This window comes from Urtica dioica, chromosome 11 (genome assembly GCF_054948205.1).
Source record: "Urtica dioica subsp. dioica isolate 48M chromosome 11, U.dioica_male_clone48M_v1_H2, whole genome shotgun sequence".
In the NCBI taxonomy this organism is placed as follows: domain Eukaryota; kingdom Viridiplantae; phylum Streptophyta; class Magnoliopsida; order Rosales; family Urticaceae; genus Urtica; species Urtica dioica.
The window spans coordinates 13,693,471-13,714,345 of NC_142766.1; the positions used below are offsets into that span (position 1 = coordinate 13,693,471).

The window sequence follows — 20,875 nt, forward strand, 5'->3', positions numbered from 1 at the left end:
ATGACAAAGAGCTCGGACAAAAACACCTTGCACGTTGTTTGTCCGGGAGAGCATTGTAAATGGGTTGTTCGAGCTGTGAGAAAGGAAAACACACCCATATTTCAAATTAGAAGGTAAACTCTTTGTTGAATTATGAATTTGAATTAGAGTTATCAACTGTTGACATCAATTGTTGACGTCAGTTGTTGACATCTGTGAGATATTTCCTCTCAGTCAACAGAAGGCAAATAAGTCACAGATGTCAACAATTGACGTCAACTGTTGACATCAATTGTTGACGTCGGTGAATTATTTTCCTTCTTTTGACTGAGAGAGAGGACATTTTCCTTCAATCTCAATTGTTGACATTTTGGTTTTGAAACTAATTGTGTAATTTTCATATTTTAGATTTGACAATGAGCACGCTTGTCCCCTAAACTTAAGGCAAGGACGTCACCCTCAAGCAACAGCTTCGTTAATAGGAGAGATGGTTAAGCATAAGTGTATTGATCCAACCGTTGGAATGAGCAAACCAAAAGAGATAAGGAATTACATGCAAATGGATTACGGAGTGTCTATGTCTTACAAAAAGGCTTGGCGGTCCAGAGAAGAGGCTCTAAAGTCCCTCTACGGCAATTCGACAGACTCGTACAAGTTCTTGCCTAAGCTAAGGTACATGATCGAGACTAAGAATCCGGGTTCTTTTTTTGACCTTGTCACTGGTGATGGCGGTGTATTTGTAAGTTTTTTCATGTCACTCGGGCCATGGAGAACGAGGTGGAAGTACGTAAGGCCTGTTATTATTGTCGATGGTACGCATTTGAAGAATTATTACAAAGGGACGTTATATACGGCATGTGGGATGGACGGAAACAAGCAGATTTTTCCACTAGCCTACAGTATTGGTCCTTCAGAATCTAACGAGGCTTGGATTTCCTTCTTTGAAAAATTAAAGGACGCAATTGGGGAACGGGAGCAACAAGTATTTGTATCCGATAGACATGCTGGTATAATCAATGGCCTCAAGACGGTATTTCCAAATTGTGATCATGGTTTTTGCATGTTCCATCTACACGGTAATTTGAAGACTACTTTCAAGGGGATCACGAAGGAGGTGAAGTGGAAATTTTACGGTGCCGCAAAAGCATACACTCAGCGGGAATTTGAAAGTTTTATGGTCATGTTGGACGCTGAAAATCCTGAAATACGTCGCTACTTAGCCAATGATGTCGGGTACCAAAGATGGGCAAGGTGTATGTTCAGGGGAAAGAGGTATGGTATCATGACGAACAACAATGCGGAGTCATTAAATGCATTAAATGTAAAGGTGAGACAATTTCCAGTTTCAAAATTGATGGATTGGCTGAGAGAGCGAAGTATGAGATGGTTTTATGAGCGTCGGGAAGCTGCGGCAAATACACAAACCATTTTGACAAAAGAATACCAAGCCAGAGCAGAAAAATACACTTCATATGCTGTTCGAATGTTGGTAAGTGTTTGAGAATTAACTAACGATGTCAACAGTTGACGTAATTTGTTGACGTTGATATCAACAGTTGACGTAATTTGTTGACGTTGATGTCAACAGTTGACGTAATTTGTTGACGTTGATGTCAACAATTGACGTAATTTGTTGACTTTGATGTCAACAGTTGACGTCAATTGTTGACTTTGATGTCAACAATTGACGTCAATTGTTGACATTGATGTCAACAGTTGACGTCAATTTGTTGACATTGATGTCAACAGTTGACGTCAATTGTTGACATTGATGTCAACAGTTGACGTCCATTGTTGACATCTGTGATGTATGAGCTCTCTGTTTGTATGTCAACAATTGACGTCAATTGTTGATGTTGATGTCAACAGTAGACGGCAATTGTTGACATTGATGTCAACAGTTGACGTCCATTGTTGACATCTGTGATGTATGAGCTCTCTGTTTGTTGACATTGATGTCAACAATTGACGTCAATTGTTGATGTTGATGTCAACAGTAGACGTCAATTGTTGACATTGATGTCAACAGTTGACGTCAATTGTTGACATGGATGTCAACAGTTGACGTCAATTGTTGACATTGATGTCAACAGTTGACGTCCATTGTTGACATCTGTGATGTATGAGCTCTCTGTTTGTATGTCAACAATTGACGTCAATTGTTGATGTTGATGTCAACAGTAGACGTCAATTGTTGACATTGATGTCAACAGTTGACGTCAATTGTTGACATCAATGTCAACAATGTAAGAATTCTCAGTAATTAAATAGTAAATATGATTTTTTGTGCCAGGTGAGGCCATCTTCAGTCGAGGAGTTTGAGGTAGTTGACAGAGAGGGCATTGTATATGCCGTTAACTTAGAAGAACATACATGCTCATGCCGGCGATGGCAAGCTCATGAATTTATTTGTCCACATGGAATTGCGGCTTGTCGTGAACGTAATCTTCCGGTTGAGAACTTCATTTCCAAGTTCTATTCAACCGAGTATTTGAGGGCAACCTACGCAGATGTACACCATCCTCATGGCGACATTTCGAGTTGGGTTATCCCCCCCGAGGTGGAGAATATCGTAGTTCTTCCGCCTGAACACGCAGCGCGTGCCGCCGGTAGGCCGAAAAAGAGAAGAATACCCTCTCAAGGAGAGGAAGTTAGGAGGCGCAAGTGTGCGCGATGTGGGGTACTCGGCCACAACCGTCAAACATGCAGTAGTGCTACTCCATTGTCTACGGATTAGTTATAGCTTTATGTATTGTATTAATTATACTTTCTTCAGACTACTTTTGTTAGAGAGAATGTCTTTGTTTAAGAATCTCTTTGTTTAATTATACTTTGTTTAGAGTACTTTTGTATTGTTGACATTGACGTCAATTGTTGACGTAAATAGTTGAAATTGATGTCAACTGTTGACGTTAATTGTTGACATTGACGTCAATTGTTGACATCAATGTCAACAGTTGACGTCAACAATTGACATCAATGTCAACAAACAGAAAGGTAATAAATCGCAGATGTCAACAGTTGACGTAAATTGTTGACACCAATGTCAACAATTGACGTAAAAACCATTAAAAAGAGAAATACAGATTGATAATTGAAATATTGTTGATATTCATTAAACATGATATCATAAAATAAAGAGAAATGAAAAGTTTGAGAAGTTTCCTAATTATCATCTATTGTTAACATTGCTTCCTAATTTACCAAAAGATTAAGATAATAGTACTACGTGAACAACATTTTTTCCTAATTTACCAAAAGATTAAGATAATAGTACTACGTGAACAACATTTTTTCCTAATTTTCATCCATCTCCATGTCCGATCCAACATGGGTCGCCAACTTCACTGCCCCATGCCTGTATAAGTCGATCGTGAGTTGTTGTCGGTGCATGTTCATATGTTCTTGTTTGACCCCAAGCAGATCTATGCCGTGACTCATAAACTCCATAGCCTTGACGACAAACATGCCACAATCACCACTGTTTTGAACAAATTTGCGATTAGACAATTTGTTCATCATATAAATACGGTATTATTAAATAATAGTTATATATGTACCCATTGCTCTGTTGTGGCATGGTGAGCGACGTGGATACTGTGAACGGGGCTGAGCTCGTGTCTTCAATACTCATACGATCAAACGCGTCAATAGAGCACATGACTAGTGGGAGGAATTCTGCAATTTGTTGGACGTGGCATGTCACCATTTTGTTATGAGGCTTGTTGCTTGACATAGAATCATAGATTGTAATGGACCGTTCTCGAATCGATACAACCAGAAGCAACCAGTGCGTCCTATCCTTGAAACAACAGGGCAAATAGACGTGATCGACGTCTACCCAGGGCCAAGAGTGTGTCAAGGACTTGTTGGTCGCGGTTATGTAATCATAGATCCGAGACTGCCTTGACCAATTAAACTTGTCCTTGTCTTTGCATTTCATCCAAGCGTCATACCCAAAGAGGCAATAGGTGACAAAGAAAGCCGGCATAATTGTGAACGACTTTTGCAATTTCCCAGTCATTCTCTTCTTCCGGAGGTAGTAAGAGATGATATCAACATGCTGTCACAAAATATTGAGGGATTAATATTAGAGAACAAAGAGCTTTTAAGTCACAGATGTCAACAGTTGACTTCAATTGTTGACAAAGATGTCAACAATTGACGTACAGTTGACGTCAATTGTTGACATTGATGTCAACAATTGACGTCAACTGTTGACACAGATGTCAACAATTGACGTCAACTGTTGACATTGATGTCAACAGTTGACGCCAATTGTTGACATCTGTGTCAACAAACAGAAAGAAATCGCAGATGTCAACAGTTGACGTCAACTGTTGACACAGATGTCAACAATTGACGTCAACTGTTGACATTGATGTCAACATTTGACGTCAACTGTTGACATCAATGTCAACAGTTGACGTCAATTGTTGACATCTGTGTCAACAAACAGAAAGATAATAAATCGCAGATGTCAACAGTTGACGTCAATTGTTGACACATATGTCAACAGTTGACGTCAATTGTTGACACCAATGTCTAGACTTCAAAACCATTAAAAAACAACAGTAGAGTTGAATTGTTGTACCTGATCGCCAAGCCATTCTTCTTCGGTCCAGAGGTTACGGAAAAATGTCTTTGATCTAATTTCAACTTCTGTGAAATTCCATCCCCATGGCAATTTATCTTCCAGTGCCTCGTACCAACGTTGTTCATCATCTTTCTTCTTCAACAATCCAAACTTCAGCCATGTCTCCATTACAGTGATGTCCTCAAGATTTGATGGAGTAAAAGGAGGAGTCAATGGATTTTTGAATGGACGCGAAATTCCTTTCGTAAACTTCGCGAACGGCCTCGGAATGGGTGTAGGAGTGTACCTATCCGGCGGTCGAGTGATTCTCACAGGTCTTTGCGGTGAATCGTCTATGTTAATCGGAATCATCTTCCATGAATCCCGATTTTCCTTATCCTTTGCGGCATTTAACACGTCCTCCATTTCCTCGCGGGTTCGTCCCTCAGGAACCGAGCCTACATAGATAACTTGACTATCATCATACATCTCATCTTCAAACTGCTCACAATCTAATTCTAGAAGGCGGGCTCTCGATTGGGACTCTGTTAGTTCTTGACTTGATTCTAACTGGCTGTCTTTGATCAACCCTGAATTTAAAAAGATGAATGTCAACAATTGACATCAACTGTGGACATCAATGTCAACAATTGACGTCAACAATTGATGTCAATTGTTGACGTCAATTGTTGACATTGATGAACATAGATAGACCACAAACCACAAACCAAAAACTTCATAAAAGACAAACCAGAAACTTTTCATCAAACACAAACCAAAAACTTCATAAAAGACAAACAAAAAACTTTTCATAAAACACAAACCAAACTCGACTCTTCAACCAATAATACCTTCTTGAGTCTCTTGTGTATCTCTTATGTCATCTCCTATGCTGACAACCGGCTCAACATCTCCATCTTCTTCTTTGTCTTTTTTTCTCTTTTCAGCCTCTTCCTCATCACCGTCTTTCTCGGTCGAATCTTCTGGATCCTGTAGCTCTTCAAGTTGTGCATCTTGGACAGCTCCCGGTATCCTCTTGGCCAGCTCCATCAACTTTTCATTCACACATCTAGTGAATTCTTTGAAGCTCTGTTCCATCTCCGTCTTGAACGCCGCGAACTCTGTCCTTATATGGGTGACAGAGGCTTCAACGGCCATCAACCGAGCCTATGTTAAAAGTAGACGTAAGCCAATGTTTTCTATTGACATCAACTGTTGACATCAACCGAGCCTATGTTAAAGAGTAAATCATGTATGAAAGATTTACAAACCTCAGAGTTTTCTCCGATGCCGGACGTATGTGTTGTATACGGAGTGGATGTGCCTCCACTTGATTCCACCGGTGCCTGTCAAAATTAATGTCAACAAAGGTTAGGCAACTCTCATAAATCACAGATGTCAACAGTTGACGTCAACTGCTGACATCATTGTCAACAAACAGAAATGTCATAAATCACAGATATCAACAGTTGACATCAATTGTTGACATTGATGTCAACAATTGACGTCAACTGTTGACATTAATGTCAACAATCAGAAATGCCATAAATCACAGATGTCAACAGTTGACGTCAATTGTTGACATTGATGTCAACAATTCGTCAATTGTTGACATTGATGTCAACAATTGATGTCAACTGTTGACATTGATGTCAACGGTTGACGTCAACTGTTGACATCTGTGATTTATGACATTTCTGTTTGTTGACAATGATGTCAACAGTTGACGTCAACTGTTGACATCGATGTCAACGATTGACGTCAACTGTTGACATCGATGTCAACGATTGACGTCAACTGTTGACATCGATGTCAACGATTGACGTCAACTGTTGACATCGATGTCAACGATTGACGTCAACTGTTGACATCGATGTCAACGATTGACGTTAAAACCATAAAAAAACACATAATCAAGATTAATCGATTACCTTCTGTTTCAGCTTCGGTTGGCTCGGCTTCTTCATTGTCTTCAAGCTAACCTCTTCTCCTCCCATTGGCTTGAACACAAAGTTCTCAGATTGCCACGAAATGGTTGAGAACGTGTTGTCAACGACATGAGTCGTTGATTTCCACCGACGCATGAGAGGTACAGCGGTATCAGACAATCTCTCGCAATACGAGAGTGTCGAGAACACGGGCATGGTTTCGTACGCCCAAATTTGAAGTGGGTACATGAAAGAAGGAAGGTTTATCTTCGCCTTGGAATCCTTCTTCTCCACATTCTTCACGTACTTACGGCAGTTTTCAACGAAGAACTTCCAAACCACATTGCCCCACGGGTACGAGTTAAACTGGTCCAAGTCCTCTACCAATTTAACGTACGACCAATCTCGAATGGTCGTACCCAAAGGGGCACCGAGAAGTACGTTGAAGAGAAAATGAAGCAGCAAGAGCTTGACTCGCTTCTCATGCGGCCACCCTTGCGATTCCACCAATTTTGTTGTAAGCACGACGCGACTGTTGGTCGTCCCCTTGGAGAACAATTCACTGAACAGTCCACCTTCGGCCGGCTCGGTATAATCCAAGGCTGGGACGTCCCCATGGCGCAGCCCTAAGATAGAACAAAAATCCTCTCTTGTGAACGCCCGCGGTTCTCCCCCGAGCTCAATAAAGAGAGTATCTTCCCTCTCTTCTTCACCGACAAAGTAACCGACCCTCATCAATAAATGGTTAATTATCTTAGAGGATCGGGTGACCTTCGGGACGTCCAGAAATTGGCCAAAACAAGAGTTGCTGAACATAGCCTTCACTTCTGGACCCATAGCCGCTGATTTATCGAACGTCTCCAACGTCCCATAAAAACTGATATTATGATCAACCACATTTGATTCACAAATGTACCTCCTCCACCCCTGAATACCGAGCACAATTTCACACAATTTCAAACACAATTTCAACCAATTTCAAACACAATTTCAAACACAATTTCCGAGCACAATTTCACACAAATTCCGAGCACAATTTCACACACTTTCAAACACAATTTCCGACCATAATCAAAGATTTTGTAACACATCAATTCACTACCACACCAGAATTCATTCACTACCCAACAGAATTAATTCACTACCCAAAACCAATAAATCTAAGAGATCTAAACCGGTGAGTTTACCTGGTCCGTATCAGAGGTGGGTTTCAGGCCACGGCGGGGCTTCTTCGTAGCCTTCTTCGAGTTCAACTTGGGCGAAGCACTCGTTTTCCTTTTCCGGGCCGGAGAAGTGTTTGGCGTGGTCGCTCCGGACGCCTCCGGTTGTTTGAGCCCTATCATCCTAGGACTCTTTCGCGTTGTGGGTTCGAAAATAGGATTGGGTGGGTCAGACATGGCGACTTGAGGAATTGGTCGAGTGAAATCGAGTTCGGGCAAGGGTTTCGGTCGCGATTGTGGGTCAGTTTGAATAAGAGAGAGAGAGAGTGAGTGAGACTGGTCGCGATTGTGGGTGAGTTTGAATAAGAGAGAGAGAGAGAGAGAGTGAGTGAGTGAGAGGCGATTCAGGGAGAGAGAGTCGCGAGGTCTGGGTGAGTTCGAATGAGAGAGAGAGAGAAATAGGCGATTCAGGGTGAGAGAGAGAGGCGATTCTGGCTGGGTGAGTTCGAATGAGAGAGAGAGAGTAAATGGTAAATGGTTTACACGGTTAGGGAGAGAGAGAGATATAAATAATTATGAATAAAAAAGAGATAAAAAATAGAAATTTTATTTTGTAATGATATTAAATGAGGTTGGTGTGAAATTGAAAGAAAAAATAAAGTTGAGGGTAAATTTGGTTTTTCACTTTTGAGGAAGTTGTATTTTTGGCCAAAGTTATAGTTTGGTGGATTTTTGGAAAAAAGTATTGAAATGGTTGTAGTTTGAGCAATTTCTCTCTTCTAAAAGAAGCTAACTAAGTTATAATATAACATTAAAAAATACCAAACAAAAGTCAAGCCCACAATTAAATTTATCTTTAAAAGTTATAAAAACTAGTTATTATATTATTTTCTATCATACTTCGTTTTTTTTATTGTTCCTCTATAAAAAAACAACGCAAGTAAAATAGGAGGGATTCCATTCTCAATTCTCTCTTATTTCTCGAGTTCTAATACTTAAAGAATATAAATCAACAATCTCTGTATTATGAATTTTTGGTGTTTATTGCCACTTAGTTAATTTCTCTTATCAACATTGTCAATGAATTACAGTTTTTGCTTTGCAGAGTTCTCTTTGGAGATTCTAGAAAATATTTATGCCGCTGGGCAATAATATAATTTGTTGACGGTTGAAAATCACCAACTGAAAATTCAATCGGAAGCTGGAATCAAATGCCAAAATAATAAGTACAATTCAAAAAAAAAAAAAATACAAAGGATAGAGATTCACCACAAAGGCTACATTATATATTATAGTTTATTGATGTTTCTCTCATAATATTTAAAATGAAAAGAAACGTTTGAAGCCAAAAAAATCATCTAACCCTCCTTTGTTATAGTGATTTTTACGGTAAAATATTTGTACTCATTTTGAATAAAGCGAGAGAAACGTTGATAAATTCTATAAGAGTACAATCATAATTTGTGGTGAACTTCTATAATTTTGTGTTATTCATTCTTCGCACTATATTTATCATTCAGTTTTCGCACTATTTATTATTATGATGTTTAATTTTTTACGAATGATTTTCATCAGCGGATCAGCGTTCGTTGATGTGAATGAGGTGGTGGGGTCCACATGTTAGTGGATCTCACTTGTATTAAAGTAATAGCGGCGCTGATCCGTTGTTACATATTTGATATTAGTGCTCTTAATTTTTAGATGTCTAGTTTAAAAAAAAAATTAAAGGGTTAGACATTAATCACATTATTAATATTAATAAACATAAAAAAAAAAGTCTAGAGTTGTTGTTCTCATTTTTTTTTTTTTTTGTGTAAGAACTTATTAATTGGTTGGCTTGAAAACACCACTTGCATTTTTTTTTACAAGCGAAAACTCGGCACAACAATTAATTATTATTGGGCTCATTATTTTTTTTTCTTTTTCAAAAAGCATTAAATTATACTCTAAAACAAAAGGAAACAATATGATATCACAAAACAATAACGAGTACTTATGGGATTTGAGAGAGAGAGATTACTTATCCACGACCACGACAGCATCGACCTCTCAAATATTAAATATATTGTCATTTCCAAAAACATGTGGCAATTTGCATGATATATTACTAATATTATTCTTAAAAAATAAATAATAAAGGCATCATTATTCATAACAAAATTGTAATTGTAGATAAGGAATATTCATTTATTTATTTTAGGATAATTTAGCAAAATAACCAACTTAAATATTGAGAATTGCTAAATAGTCAATATTTGATAAATATTAGATAAATAATCAATTTTATATATTTACAAATGTAAATATTAAGTAAATAATCACTAGATATTAAGTCACATCATCGTTTATGACTATTTATCTAATTTTGACAAAACATTGACTATTTAACAATATCAAACGTTTAAATTGATTATTTATCTAATTTTTTTATTTATTTTATTAATTTGAAATGATCCTCCACTACCATCCTAGCCGAGTCCCTCACTCCTTCCTTAAACATACAATTCACATATATATATATATATATATATATATATATATATATATATATATATAATAAATTGGGAATCTTCACCAGTTGTAATCATCTTTTTGTAGATAAGATTGGTTGTTGGAGTCATTTTTTGTTTTCTTTGTTTGACGATTTACAGGTAAACAAACACCCAAACCATTGCCAATTTCTTATTAATGCCTCTCAGTTTTAAAGCTCTATCTCCGTCTCTAATTGCCTCGAGCTTTCTATTATTCCGAATATAGCTTTTTATTTCTCTTTTTGGGGTCTTTGTGTGACTTTTCTGTAAGTGTATATATCTTCATCTCGTCTCTGATTGGTTTATCGATTTTGATTTCTCATCCAGCTTCGGTGATCTACTTCGTTTCAGGTGATTTCGCTAAAAAAAAAAAAAAAAAATCAGTTTCTTTGTGTTTAGCGATCCTGAATTTTTTCCTGATTTGGTGTTTAAAGTTTTTTTTTTTTTTTTTTTTTGTTTGGAATATTATTTATGCGAAGTTCTCGTGGATTTGGAAAATGATATAGTCTCTGGTTTGACTGTGATTCTATAGCTTGATTATAGGTTTCTAGTTCTTACTGTCTTTGAATGCAAAAGATACATGGTTTTGTTGTTGAATTATTTGCTTCTGACTTCTGTCGCTTCTACCGATCTAACTGTTTGACAAAGTTATCACCATGATATGAGAATGATTTTTTATTAAAATATTGTTTTAAGTTGTCTTCAATTGATCTGATAAAGCCTTTTATGGCGTGTAATATTCGTTAGCTTGCTAGAAAAGATACCTCTGGAAAAGAGAGTTGTTATTATCACCATCTTATTCTTCCAATTTCTCTGGGACAGGTGATAATTTATCTATAACTTGCTTTAATGGGTTTGTGCTGGTGCAGATAATTTAAAGCACCTAAAACCTCGTCTTCAAGCTCGATCAAAGTGGGTGAAATGGGTTCCGAAGCGCCTCCTTCGGTGACGATTCACGTGACCGGGTTCAAGAAATTCCACGGCGTCCCCGAGAATCCGACGGAGACCATCGTGACCGGCCTCAGAGACTACCTGACAAAACGGGGCTTCCCAAAGGGCTTGACTCTCGGGAGTTGCAACATCCTCGAGACCGCTGGGAACGGGGCGCTCGAAAACTTGAACAAGACGCTGCAATCTTCCGTTATCCCTAAAGATTCGAATTCTTCGAGTTCTGGAAGAACTATTTGGGTCAGTATAGTTATAATAATATTCGTCCTTGATCGTGTTGATTTCGTGACCTTTATATAGCCCCATTGACATTCACTCAGTATGAGCACCCATGTTGTAAAACGCATTTGATGTGGGGCTAATAGGGTCATTGATGGATACTTTTGGTGTAGAAAGTTTTGGCGCGTACAATGTATTACAACTCATATTTCGTTATGTTTTTCAGATACATTTTGGAGTCAATAGTGGCGCGACAAGGTTTGCTATCGAGAGTCAAGCTGTGAATGAAGCTACTTTTCGTTGCCCCGATGAACTGGGTTGGAAACCTCTGGTAGTTAAAAGACCCTGAGATTTCGTATACGTCCACCTAAACTTCTTCCTTGATCTGTTTATCGATGTAATATTCTATCTCCTATTTAATTCTTCGCAGAAAGTTCCGATTATACCTCTAGATGGTGGAATTACACAGAAAAGAGAGGTAGATTATGCCCTGATAAGTCAAAGTTTCATAAAAAAAATGGTCTTGTACTTGTTATGAATCTTCGGATTCTAATAGCAATTTTTTATATGATGTAATTGAGCAGACTTGTCTTCCGATCGAGGAGATGACCAAAGCCTTGTCAGCGAAGGGATTTGATGTGATGACCTCGGACGATGCGGGCCGTTTCGTGTGCAACTACGTTTACTATCACTCGCTGCGATTTTCGGAGAAGAACGGAACGAAGTCCGTGTTTGTCCACGTGCCTCTCTTCTCCACCATTAACGCCGAGACCCAAATGCAATTTGTCGCTTCCTTGTTAGAGGTACTTGCCACCTTATACTAGTAGCCTTTGGTTTGCTTGAAAATGTTTCCATGTTTGTAAAGGTGGATAAATTATACATATGCTTGTCAATGGAAATGGTTGAATAATGATAATGATATTAATAAAAATAATGATGTCGAAATAAATTCCAAGAGGAATATTGTCTCCACCGAAAGCATTGTATTTACATAAGCCTTATCGGAAAATCTTGGCAACTATGCTAGTTAACATCAGCGGGTATGATCGGATTTGGGTTTGGGTTTGTCTAATTGTTGGTGAGCTCGGACAGACTCTTTTTTATTTATTTATTATCGTTTACTATCATTTCTTGCAACTGCTAGTTTCAAACATAATAGCTCTATTGGCTTTTGGCTATTGAGGACTATAAAAATAAAACAAAAAAAATGGTATAGACTCTGTGTAAAGACTGGCCAATGTTTATGCTAGTATTTAGGGGTATTGGCATTTGTTTCCCATATAGCTATTTTGTTGTGGTGTGCCAAATAAGCATTATTTTCTTAAAGCGGAGGTCATATTTGCAATGGGAGTATCATATTGTTAGTAGAGAACAAAAACAAAGAAACGTGTTGCGTTTTTCTTATCTATAATTAAATTTCTGCTTAGAAAGTCCAATTGAAGTTATAAACAAGTTACAGCGACATTGACAAGATTGTGATTGTTGCAGCAAATATAAAATTAATGGCGTGAGTGAGTGGTTGAACTTGAACAACAGCAATTTGTTATTTAATCACTGTCTTTGATGATGATTATCCCTAAATTATATATATATACTTTATGTTTATGGACGGATGACACTGAAGAATAAAAATTGGCTAATCAGAAAAAAAAAAAAAAAATCAAGTAATGTATTTGGGGTTTATGATATCACTAAAATTGTCCTACTCAGCAATTCTCAAGTCAATTACATGTCTATTTCATGTTCATTGCTATTTTCTCTGATGCATAAACATAGACTTGTGTAAAGAGAAAATGAAGATGAACAAAAACTACATGAGATCTGTCAGAGATGAGAAGGAATATGTTTCGGTCTCTGAAACAGCATAAAACAGTACATAGATATGACGGTTTGAATATGGGCAAGAAGATAGTTATGATCCCCAATCCAGAAAGGGAAGAGCTGGATATCCACCTTCCGGAGGAGGCTGCAGCGACGGAGGCAGATTTCCCATCGACACTCCGATCGTAGTATTACCTGCAAAATCATAGCCCCAATAACCAAAAACAATGCTATAATAACGCCCTCAAAGCCTCGGATAAACATACTCGTGGAACAATTGTCTTTTTAATCTTTGATTTGTTAATTTTTAGTCACTATTAATTATTTTAATTTTTTTTTTTACAACATTTGAAATTAATTACTTTGGTTACATATTATATTATTAAAAAAAAATTAAAACTTATCTTAATTTTAAGTTTTAGCCTTTTTTTTTTCAAATTTTATATTTTTGATAGTTGGCCTGCTCCGCCAAATTCCCAATCTGTTTTAGTGTTTACAGGTTATTTTTTATTTATACAAACTTATTTTTAAGACTAAAAAGCACATCTGCAACTAGAAAACCGAGAGAAATGATATTTCTAAGATGAAGCAGAGCAGTGATATGAACTAACCCGGAAAAAAGCTGCTCTGGACTAGCTGGTTTCCTTGAAAGTTGGGTGGCTGATTGTGATCACTAAAACCTGTTAAAACACCATCAATCTATGTCCCAAGAGTGACATCGAATATCGCATAATTCAGTTCTTACTTGATATCGCCTGGGCATTAGGATTCTGCGCCGTGTTCTTTGGGTGAAAATATTTACAGGAATCCCCGTATTGGCAAAATCCCTGCAATATTATATAATAAATCCAAAAAATAAAAAATGAAAAAGGCAAACACTTTCTTGAGGATAAAGGAACAAAGGTCGAATTGAGTTAACATACAGTTTTGACGAAGCGATTACAGACGCCTCTTGTTAAGCCCTCCTTGTAAGCATGATTTGGGTCTGCAATCGAAATCGGACAGCTCTTGGTAATATGTATTGAGATGTGTGTCAATGTGTATATACATATATGTATATGTATACATACCTTTGAAGGAGTCGTACCAGAGAGCTTTAGCTCGGAGGTGTTGAAGACCTTGAAGATGGCGTTTCCGGGCGAATAGAGTGTCTTGGAATTGCTTGTCGCAGTAATCGCAGTAATACTTTCCCAGCGGCATTTCTCTCTCTCTCTCTCTCTCTCTCTCTCTCTCTCTCTCTCCCAATAAAATTTTAATAATTTTTTTATTTATAGGTTTCTTTTCATCGTTTTTTTTTTTAATGTCGTTGTTTATTTCATACTACTTGTCGTTTAAAAAATTGTGCCTATAGTAAAATGACATTAATTGTCCATGTTTTGTGTTTTTCTTATACCAATGCCCTATATTTACATGTAATTTCACAATAGAACAAAACATTGTTTGGAAACAAACATTAAATGAGTCATAGAAGCTTACCACCCAAAAAAAGCGGGCCAATATGATTTTTTTTTCTAATGATATTTATTAGTACCATGTTAATAATATTCATTCTCATTGGTTTACTTTAGGTGGTTGAACAAGGACCTAAGCTTGTAGAGATTAAAAACAACATCTTTTATGATGCAAACATAGTATTGACAGTTACGTAGCAAACAATTATACTATGATGATATAAATGATATCAACCGCATTGTTATTCGATTTAACTCCCTACCTGCGTTGTACAAATGTCCCAAAAGAATTATTTAAACACTCTTTGAACAACAAAGGAAGGGGCAATCATTGTCTCTGAACCCTACAAAAGAAACGTAACAATAAGTTATAGTGAACCTCTACAATTTTGTGTGTTCATTTAATTTTTGCACTCAAAATTATTATTCCAATGTTTGATTCTAATTGAGTCTTCAATAATTCATTGTTGACAACAAAAGTGATGGTGAATATTCGTTTTAAAGAAAACTGACACGGACGCAAGCGCACGTGCTATCAAATAGTAGAATTGCACATAACACGGATGCTGATTCCACAAAAAAACTTGTTTTATTTTTCGAAACTAACTTCAAAATCTTGAAGAGTTATGGCACTGCAAAAGAAGGGATTTCAATGATTTTAGAGTTGAAACTAATTATATATATACAAAAAGGAACACAAGCAATTATACAAAGAATTAACAAATCATAAGGAGAGCAAAGTGATGCCACATTGGGTTCTTCGATTCGGTCGGCTCCAAGGATTATAGTAACGGCTATTGTTTGGGTAAACTTAGTATAATTCTTTCTTGAATACCCATTAATCTCGAATAGAAACAGGTCTAATTGTTTGACGAATTTACACCTCTCGACTTGGATCCAATTAAAACAAACAATTGCATTTGCTACGGGAATTCAAACAACTACACAAACCCCCAAATCTTTCTATAGATCTAGGTAGGTGGACGAGAGAACAAGTTGAACACACTCGATTACCACCTCTCGGTGTCTAAACGAGTCTAGAGATTAACTACCTAGTTAGCTAAGGCAAGCAATGATATTAACCACCACAATTCTCTTGATAACCACAAACCAAACTACATTTAACCACAAACCTAAAATAATCTACTAATCGAATCAATTTATTGAAGTGGGAAATGAGTCTCACATTGGTTGTGTGTGTGAATTGGAATGTGTTTATATATTTGTTAGGACCCTCCACTTAATACCAATTGGTTTTGAGTTGGATTTCCACATGGTATCAGAGCCTTGACCGTTCATACACATATTTGGCCCCACTCATGCGTGAGGGGGATTGCTCTTCTGCCCTGCCCGACCACTACGCGTGAGGGAGGGTATTGAAGTGAGAAATGAGTCCCACATTGGTTGCGTGTGTGAATTGGCATGTGTTTATATATTGGTTGGGACCCTCCACTTAATACCAATTGGTTTTGAGTTGGATTTCCACACAATTCACCCAGCTAAATTGCACCTCACCTATGTATGTAGCTACTCATGAATTTGATAAGCAAAGCTATATTGAAATGAGCATGAGCATAAACACAAGGAGAGATATAATCATTCAATAATCTACAAACAGTATTAAAATCCCAAAAATATCTAAAATAGCCTCAATCAAGATCACCATGAGTTATCTCAAATCAACTAAACTTGACTCAAGCTAAAATGGAAATGAAACACAATAGAGTTCAAGCAATCAAATAGAGAAGAGAATGGTTAGAACAAATGGAGGTTATAGAGGTGGAGATGTTTGTCACTAGCTACCTATTTCTTCTCTCCAAGTCATTCAATGGCACTCTCTCTCTATCTCTCTCTCCAAAATCAAATCTTGTATAATGTGTGTGGTGTGAATTTTGACCTACAAAGAGTATTTGGTGTTTCAATAGGTATTTTCGGAGCACTCCGGATTCTTTGTTATCATCTAAGGGTCAAAATTAGCTCAAAAAAGACAAAATTTGAAGTCTAGGTCCCGTCTACAATGCATCGCATCCATTTTGACACGACGCTCGCGTGAGAACCTGTCCAAAAATTCTTCTGGGCTACACGTCGCGTCCACTTTTGAGCCAACACACAACAATTTTGGATTGACCATAACTTCTTTCTCGGATGCCCGAATTTCGAAAATAAATATGCGTTGGAAAGCTAAGAGTATGCTCTAGTCTATTCTAAAAAGAATGCATCCAAAATCGCCAGTTAAGAATCTCCAAATGATGCAGAAGAAAGAAAAATATTTCTTGTTTTGCTCTAACTTGTGAAAAGTCTTCAATCACGACGAAATTACTCCACGACCCTCAAACTTTATAGCTCAAAAATTTGAAAATGTGCTAAAAACGAAAAAAAATAACATCAATAACCTCAAGAACAAGTCTCGAAAAGCATTATTAGATGTGTGAATCGCACTTATCGAAAAGTAAAAAAGAAAATGCAAGATTTTATGGACTTAAAAAAAGGAAGGATAAGAAAAGAGATGATACAAAAACTAATAGCATTTTACAATGGATTAAAATGTTGCTTTTGAGGCTCTTGATTTACAGAAATTTGACATACTGATGAAAAACTATATGGATAAAAATGTGGAAAACATAATAAAATTTTGGGGGATTTCTTAAATTAGGAGTGTTTGGGAGGAGATTTTCATTTTCTTATAAATTTTAAAAAAATTACCAATCTAGGACTCTTTAGTTACAAATTTGTCACTGATTCCAGTGATTTAGTGACAAGCTTGTAACTGAAAAGTACTATGGTAAATTTTTGAAATTTATAGGAATGAAAATCTCCTCCTTCCTCCTAGTTTTGACAATTTTCCTAAAAAATTTCCCCAAAGAAAATATTTTCACGTAAAATTGACATGACCATGAAATAATGTTACATAATATACTAAAAACACATAGTATTTAATAAATTCAAAATACTATAAAACATGTATCAAAGATGTCCCACGCTTAAGTAAAACTATAAATTTATTAAAATACGCAAATAATAATTTTTGACATTTTGAATCATTTGTCAATAAAAATTTGAATGATGGTGTGGTGGCATATCACCAGATTGATGTTGTTGAAGCTCGCGTACTACCATCTGAGCTGTCTCAAATATGATTTGAGTATAGTTTTCGACATGCAAATCACAGTCGTCTTGATCATGCCCCACCACAATTTGATGAGGGTCATCACGGTACACTGTTATCGATCTAAAAATCGTTTTTTTAAGAATCTAGAGATTTAAAAAATACACGTACCAATGTAAAAATAGACAAGCTTTTCCGGCCTAACATCCAGAATGGGGAGTGGGTTTGATTTACACAAAATGGTTTCATTATCCTGGGTCGTGCATGAAAAAAAAAAGATTTTCATAAGCAGTGGGTTTTTTAAACATATAGACACCATTACTGCCGAAAAGAAAAGACGACAAACAGAAAACATAGCTTTCCATAGCCGTTAGCGTGCCATCAGCGATTTTACATAAAATAAATAAAATTAACGACATTTTAAGCCTTGCTTTTTACACATTTTGTCATTCTCTTATACCTCTTAACTTGTGTTTGAAACCTCAAATAATAGGAGACCTTTACATACTATTACGCAAGGAATAAAATGTCGTCGGATTTCCTGAAAATTCCATTTCGGGTGGTCAACGGCGAGCGACAGGCTAGTGTGTCGTTTCCCTCCATGTTGTTGTTCGGCTTTCCACGAAACAACATGTCGTTTTGGTCGTTCTCTGCCGGTCAATGTCGATCAAGACAGAGTATAAAATTCTCATCCTTTCTTGGAAACTCGCCGAATATCCAAGGAAAAGAAAAAAAAAACGAAACTCGGGTTTTGCAGGGCAGTGAAGAAGACGACAACTTACGACGACGGGTCGTGGAATTTCTCCGACTTTTGGTGTTTTCGGATAACTAACGTGCAAATTCATCAATTTGTCGGGGAATTTCGGAGGAGATCCAGGAAATTCGAATTATTTTGTAATCTATATTTCCGATTTTTTTTATCTTGATTTTATTGAAGAAATTGATTTTTTTTTTCATAAAATTTCCTTCATGAATGTTATTTGTAATGTGACGATCTATCACATATATTTTTTCAGATTTTTTGTAGAACTACCGGAGAACCACTTTTTTCCGGTGAAGCACCATTTTTTCCGGGGACTAAAAAACAAGTTTTCCAGCAACTTATTTCTGTATTCTTAACTAGGGTTATGTTTTTAAATTTTATATTACATATACTTGTGTTTTGAATTTGTTTCCATATATGTTGTCTTGTATTTGAGTTGATGTAGTTTGATTTTGATATGAAATTGCAATTCTTAGACTTTGAAATTAATTTACCATGTATGCTAGAAATTTTTTACGTTTGGAGTTGAAATGAAATAAAATATTTAGACTTTGAATTTGTTATGTTTTGAAATTGAAATGAAAGTAGTTAGAGTATGAACGGAAATTATTTGAATTGAATTAAAATTGTTTGAATTGAAATGAAATTAGTTTGAATTGAAATGAAAGAGTTAGAGTATGAATTTAAATAGGTTGAATTGGAATGAAATTCGCTTGAATAATGGTTGTGGACACGTTACCGGGGGGGGGGGGGGGGGGGGGGGGGGAATGAAGTTACACTTAAGTGGAAACGATCCGAAGAAAAACGTGAAGGCATGTACGAGTGTTCCTTCAGAAGTACGCATGGAGATGTTAGAGTTACAAGCGGCGACTGTCCAAAAGAAGAAAAACAAGGGCGTCCTTCATGATACCGTAGACGAGCACTTGGCCAGACGCTTTGGTCCGACTCACGTCGAGCTTGACCCCGACCAACAATACGAACGTGATATGATGCAAGCTCTTAAAAGAAGCCGTCAAGAGACACAGCCGGATGCTTGGAGATCCGGCCCTGGTGGGGGTTCAGGGATTTCACCACCACCACCTCATTTTTGGCCAGATAGTGGACGACAACCTACGATCCCGGAAATCACGAATCCTAAATTGAAAGGGCGTCTAGGACAAGCTGTTAGCAGCTACGTCATCCACGAGAACATACCAGCCGCCAAAGTTAAGTCGCCGCATTTTCGACACATGATCAATGAAGCTGTGGCAGTTGGTATGTCTCGTGTATTTGAATTTTGAACTACCAGTTTTAATTTGACAAGTATTGTGGTGTCCAACTGTACTTTCATTTCAAACTTCACAGGTCCAGGTATTCTGTTTTCGACTCCGTATGAGATTTATAACACGTATTTGAAAGCAGAGGTTGCATCCGTCAAGAAGTACATCGATCAGCAACGGGAAGTGTGGAAGGAATATGGTTGCACCATAATGTCGGACGGATGGACGGGACCTACGCGTTTAAGCATCATAAATGTTATGGTGTACTCGGCGGGTAAGACTGTTTTTTTGAAGTCAGTTGATGCGTCAGATGAGATCAATAACTATTTGTACATCTATAAGATTCGGTCGCATGAGAATCCTTTCTCGGACCGCATCATCATCGGCGTGCGAGCGAAATTGGTACACGTTTACACTTGTCCACACTAAGCAGCGAAACCGACTGGCATATAAAAGGCTTGAGGAACTCGTCTTTTGTAGCTACAACATGAAACTGCAATTACGAGATATCCAAAGCGACGCCGTCGACAGGTTGGATCCATTGGATATGATCCAAAGATCAATGGAGATAGTGGGCGACAACGTCGACGATGATGAACTCCTACAATGGATCCGCCCAGTTCACCTCGACGATGAAGACCGGAACCCCGACCCACACGTCGCCTCACAGGCCCGGGCGGAAGGTGTTGACGTCGACGCCGTCTTTAGCGAAGACGTCGGTCATACTTCGCATGGATCATCAGACGATGGACGTGGTCCTAACGACGGTGACGATGGTGGAGACGGTGGTGACTTTGGCGGTTATCCAGCTAGTCAAGACGTTGGTGATGGTAGTGGTGCTGGTGGTGGTAGCCAACATTACAAGCCCTGAACTATGGAGCAAGGTTATCAAGCCACGCAAGATTCTGATCACGGGTCACGACGTCAAAGATCGGACAGGTTAGTGTATTCGCATTTATTCATGTCGGAGTTCACAAACAATGTACGTATGATGAATATGGAAAGTAATATTATATTACATGTTTAACAGACCCGAAGAATACTTTGACTTGAGACCGGATCGTATTACGGTGGAGGAACACAGAGAGCGCCCACGCATTACATGTCTTCTGGTACGGCGGTGACTTCCAACAA

At 37.6% G+C, this 20,875-nt stretch overlaps 3 protein-coding genes across 5 annotated transcripts; 2 read left to right on the forward strand and 1 right to left on the reverse strand.

The window, feature by feature from the left end:
- LOC149381420 (uncharacterized) lies at positions 1-2,716 on the forward strand. The gene is made up of 3 exons (XM_089601349.1): positions 1-113; positions 388-1,468; positions 2,273-2,716. The coding sequence occupies exons 1-3, from the start codon at positions 1-3 to the stop codon at positions 2,714-2,716; spliced, it is 1,638 nt and encodes a 545-aa protein (XP_089457475.1).
- A 7,453-nt stretch (positions 2,717-10,169) lies between these two features.
- LOC149381421 (Peptidase C15, pyroglutamyl peptidase I-like protein) lies at positions 10,170-12,468 on the forward strand. 3 transcript variants are annotated; one of them, XM_089630723.1, is made up of 5 exons: positions 10,170-10,294; positions 11,044-11,362; positions 11,568-11,672; positions 11,772-11,819; positions 11,926-12,468. In XM_089630723.1, the coding sequence occupies exons 2-5, from the start codon at positions 11,096-11,098 to the stop codon at positions 12,163-12,165; spliced, it is 660 nt and encodes a 219-aa protein (XP_089486849.1). In that variant the 5' UTR covers positions 10,170-10,294; positions 11,044-11,095; the 3' UTR covers positions 12,166-12,468. The 3 variants fall into 3 exon arrangements, with proteins under 3 accessions (XP_089486849.1, XP_089486850.1, XP_089486848.1); XM_089630724.1 differs by lacking the exon at positions 10,170-10,294 and adding an exon at positions 10,320-10,440; XM_089630722.1 differs by lacking the exon at positions 10,170-10,294 and adding an exon at positions 10,335-10,525.
- Positions 12,469-13,001: 533 nt separating this feature from the next.
- On the reverse strand, positions 13,002-14,530 carry LOC149381422 (C2H2 and C2HC zinc fingers superfamily protein). The gene is made up of 5 exons (XM_089630725.1): positions 14,233-14,530; positions 14,086-14,147; positions 13,908-13,989; positions 13,774-13,842; positions 13,002-13,357 (listed from the first exon to the last, which is right to left on the reverse strand). The coding sequence occupies exons 1-5, from the start codon at positions 14,360-14,362 to the stop codon at positions 13,254-13,256; spliced, it is 447 nt and encodes a 148-aa protein (XP_089486851.1). The 5' UTR covers positions 14,363-14,530; the 3' UTR covers positions 13,002-13,253.
- Between the last annotated feature and the right edge of the window lie 6,345 nt (positions 14,531-20,875).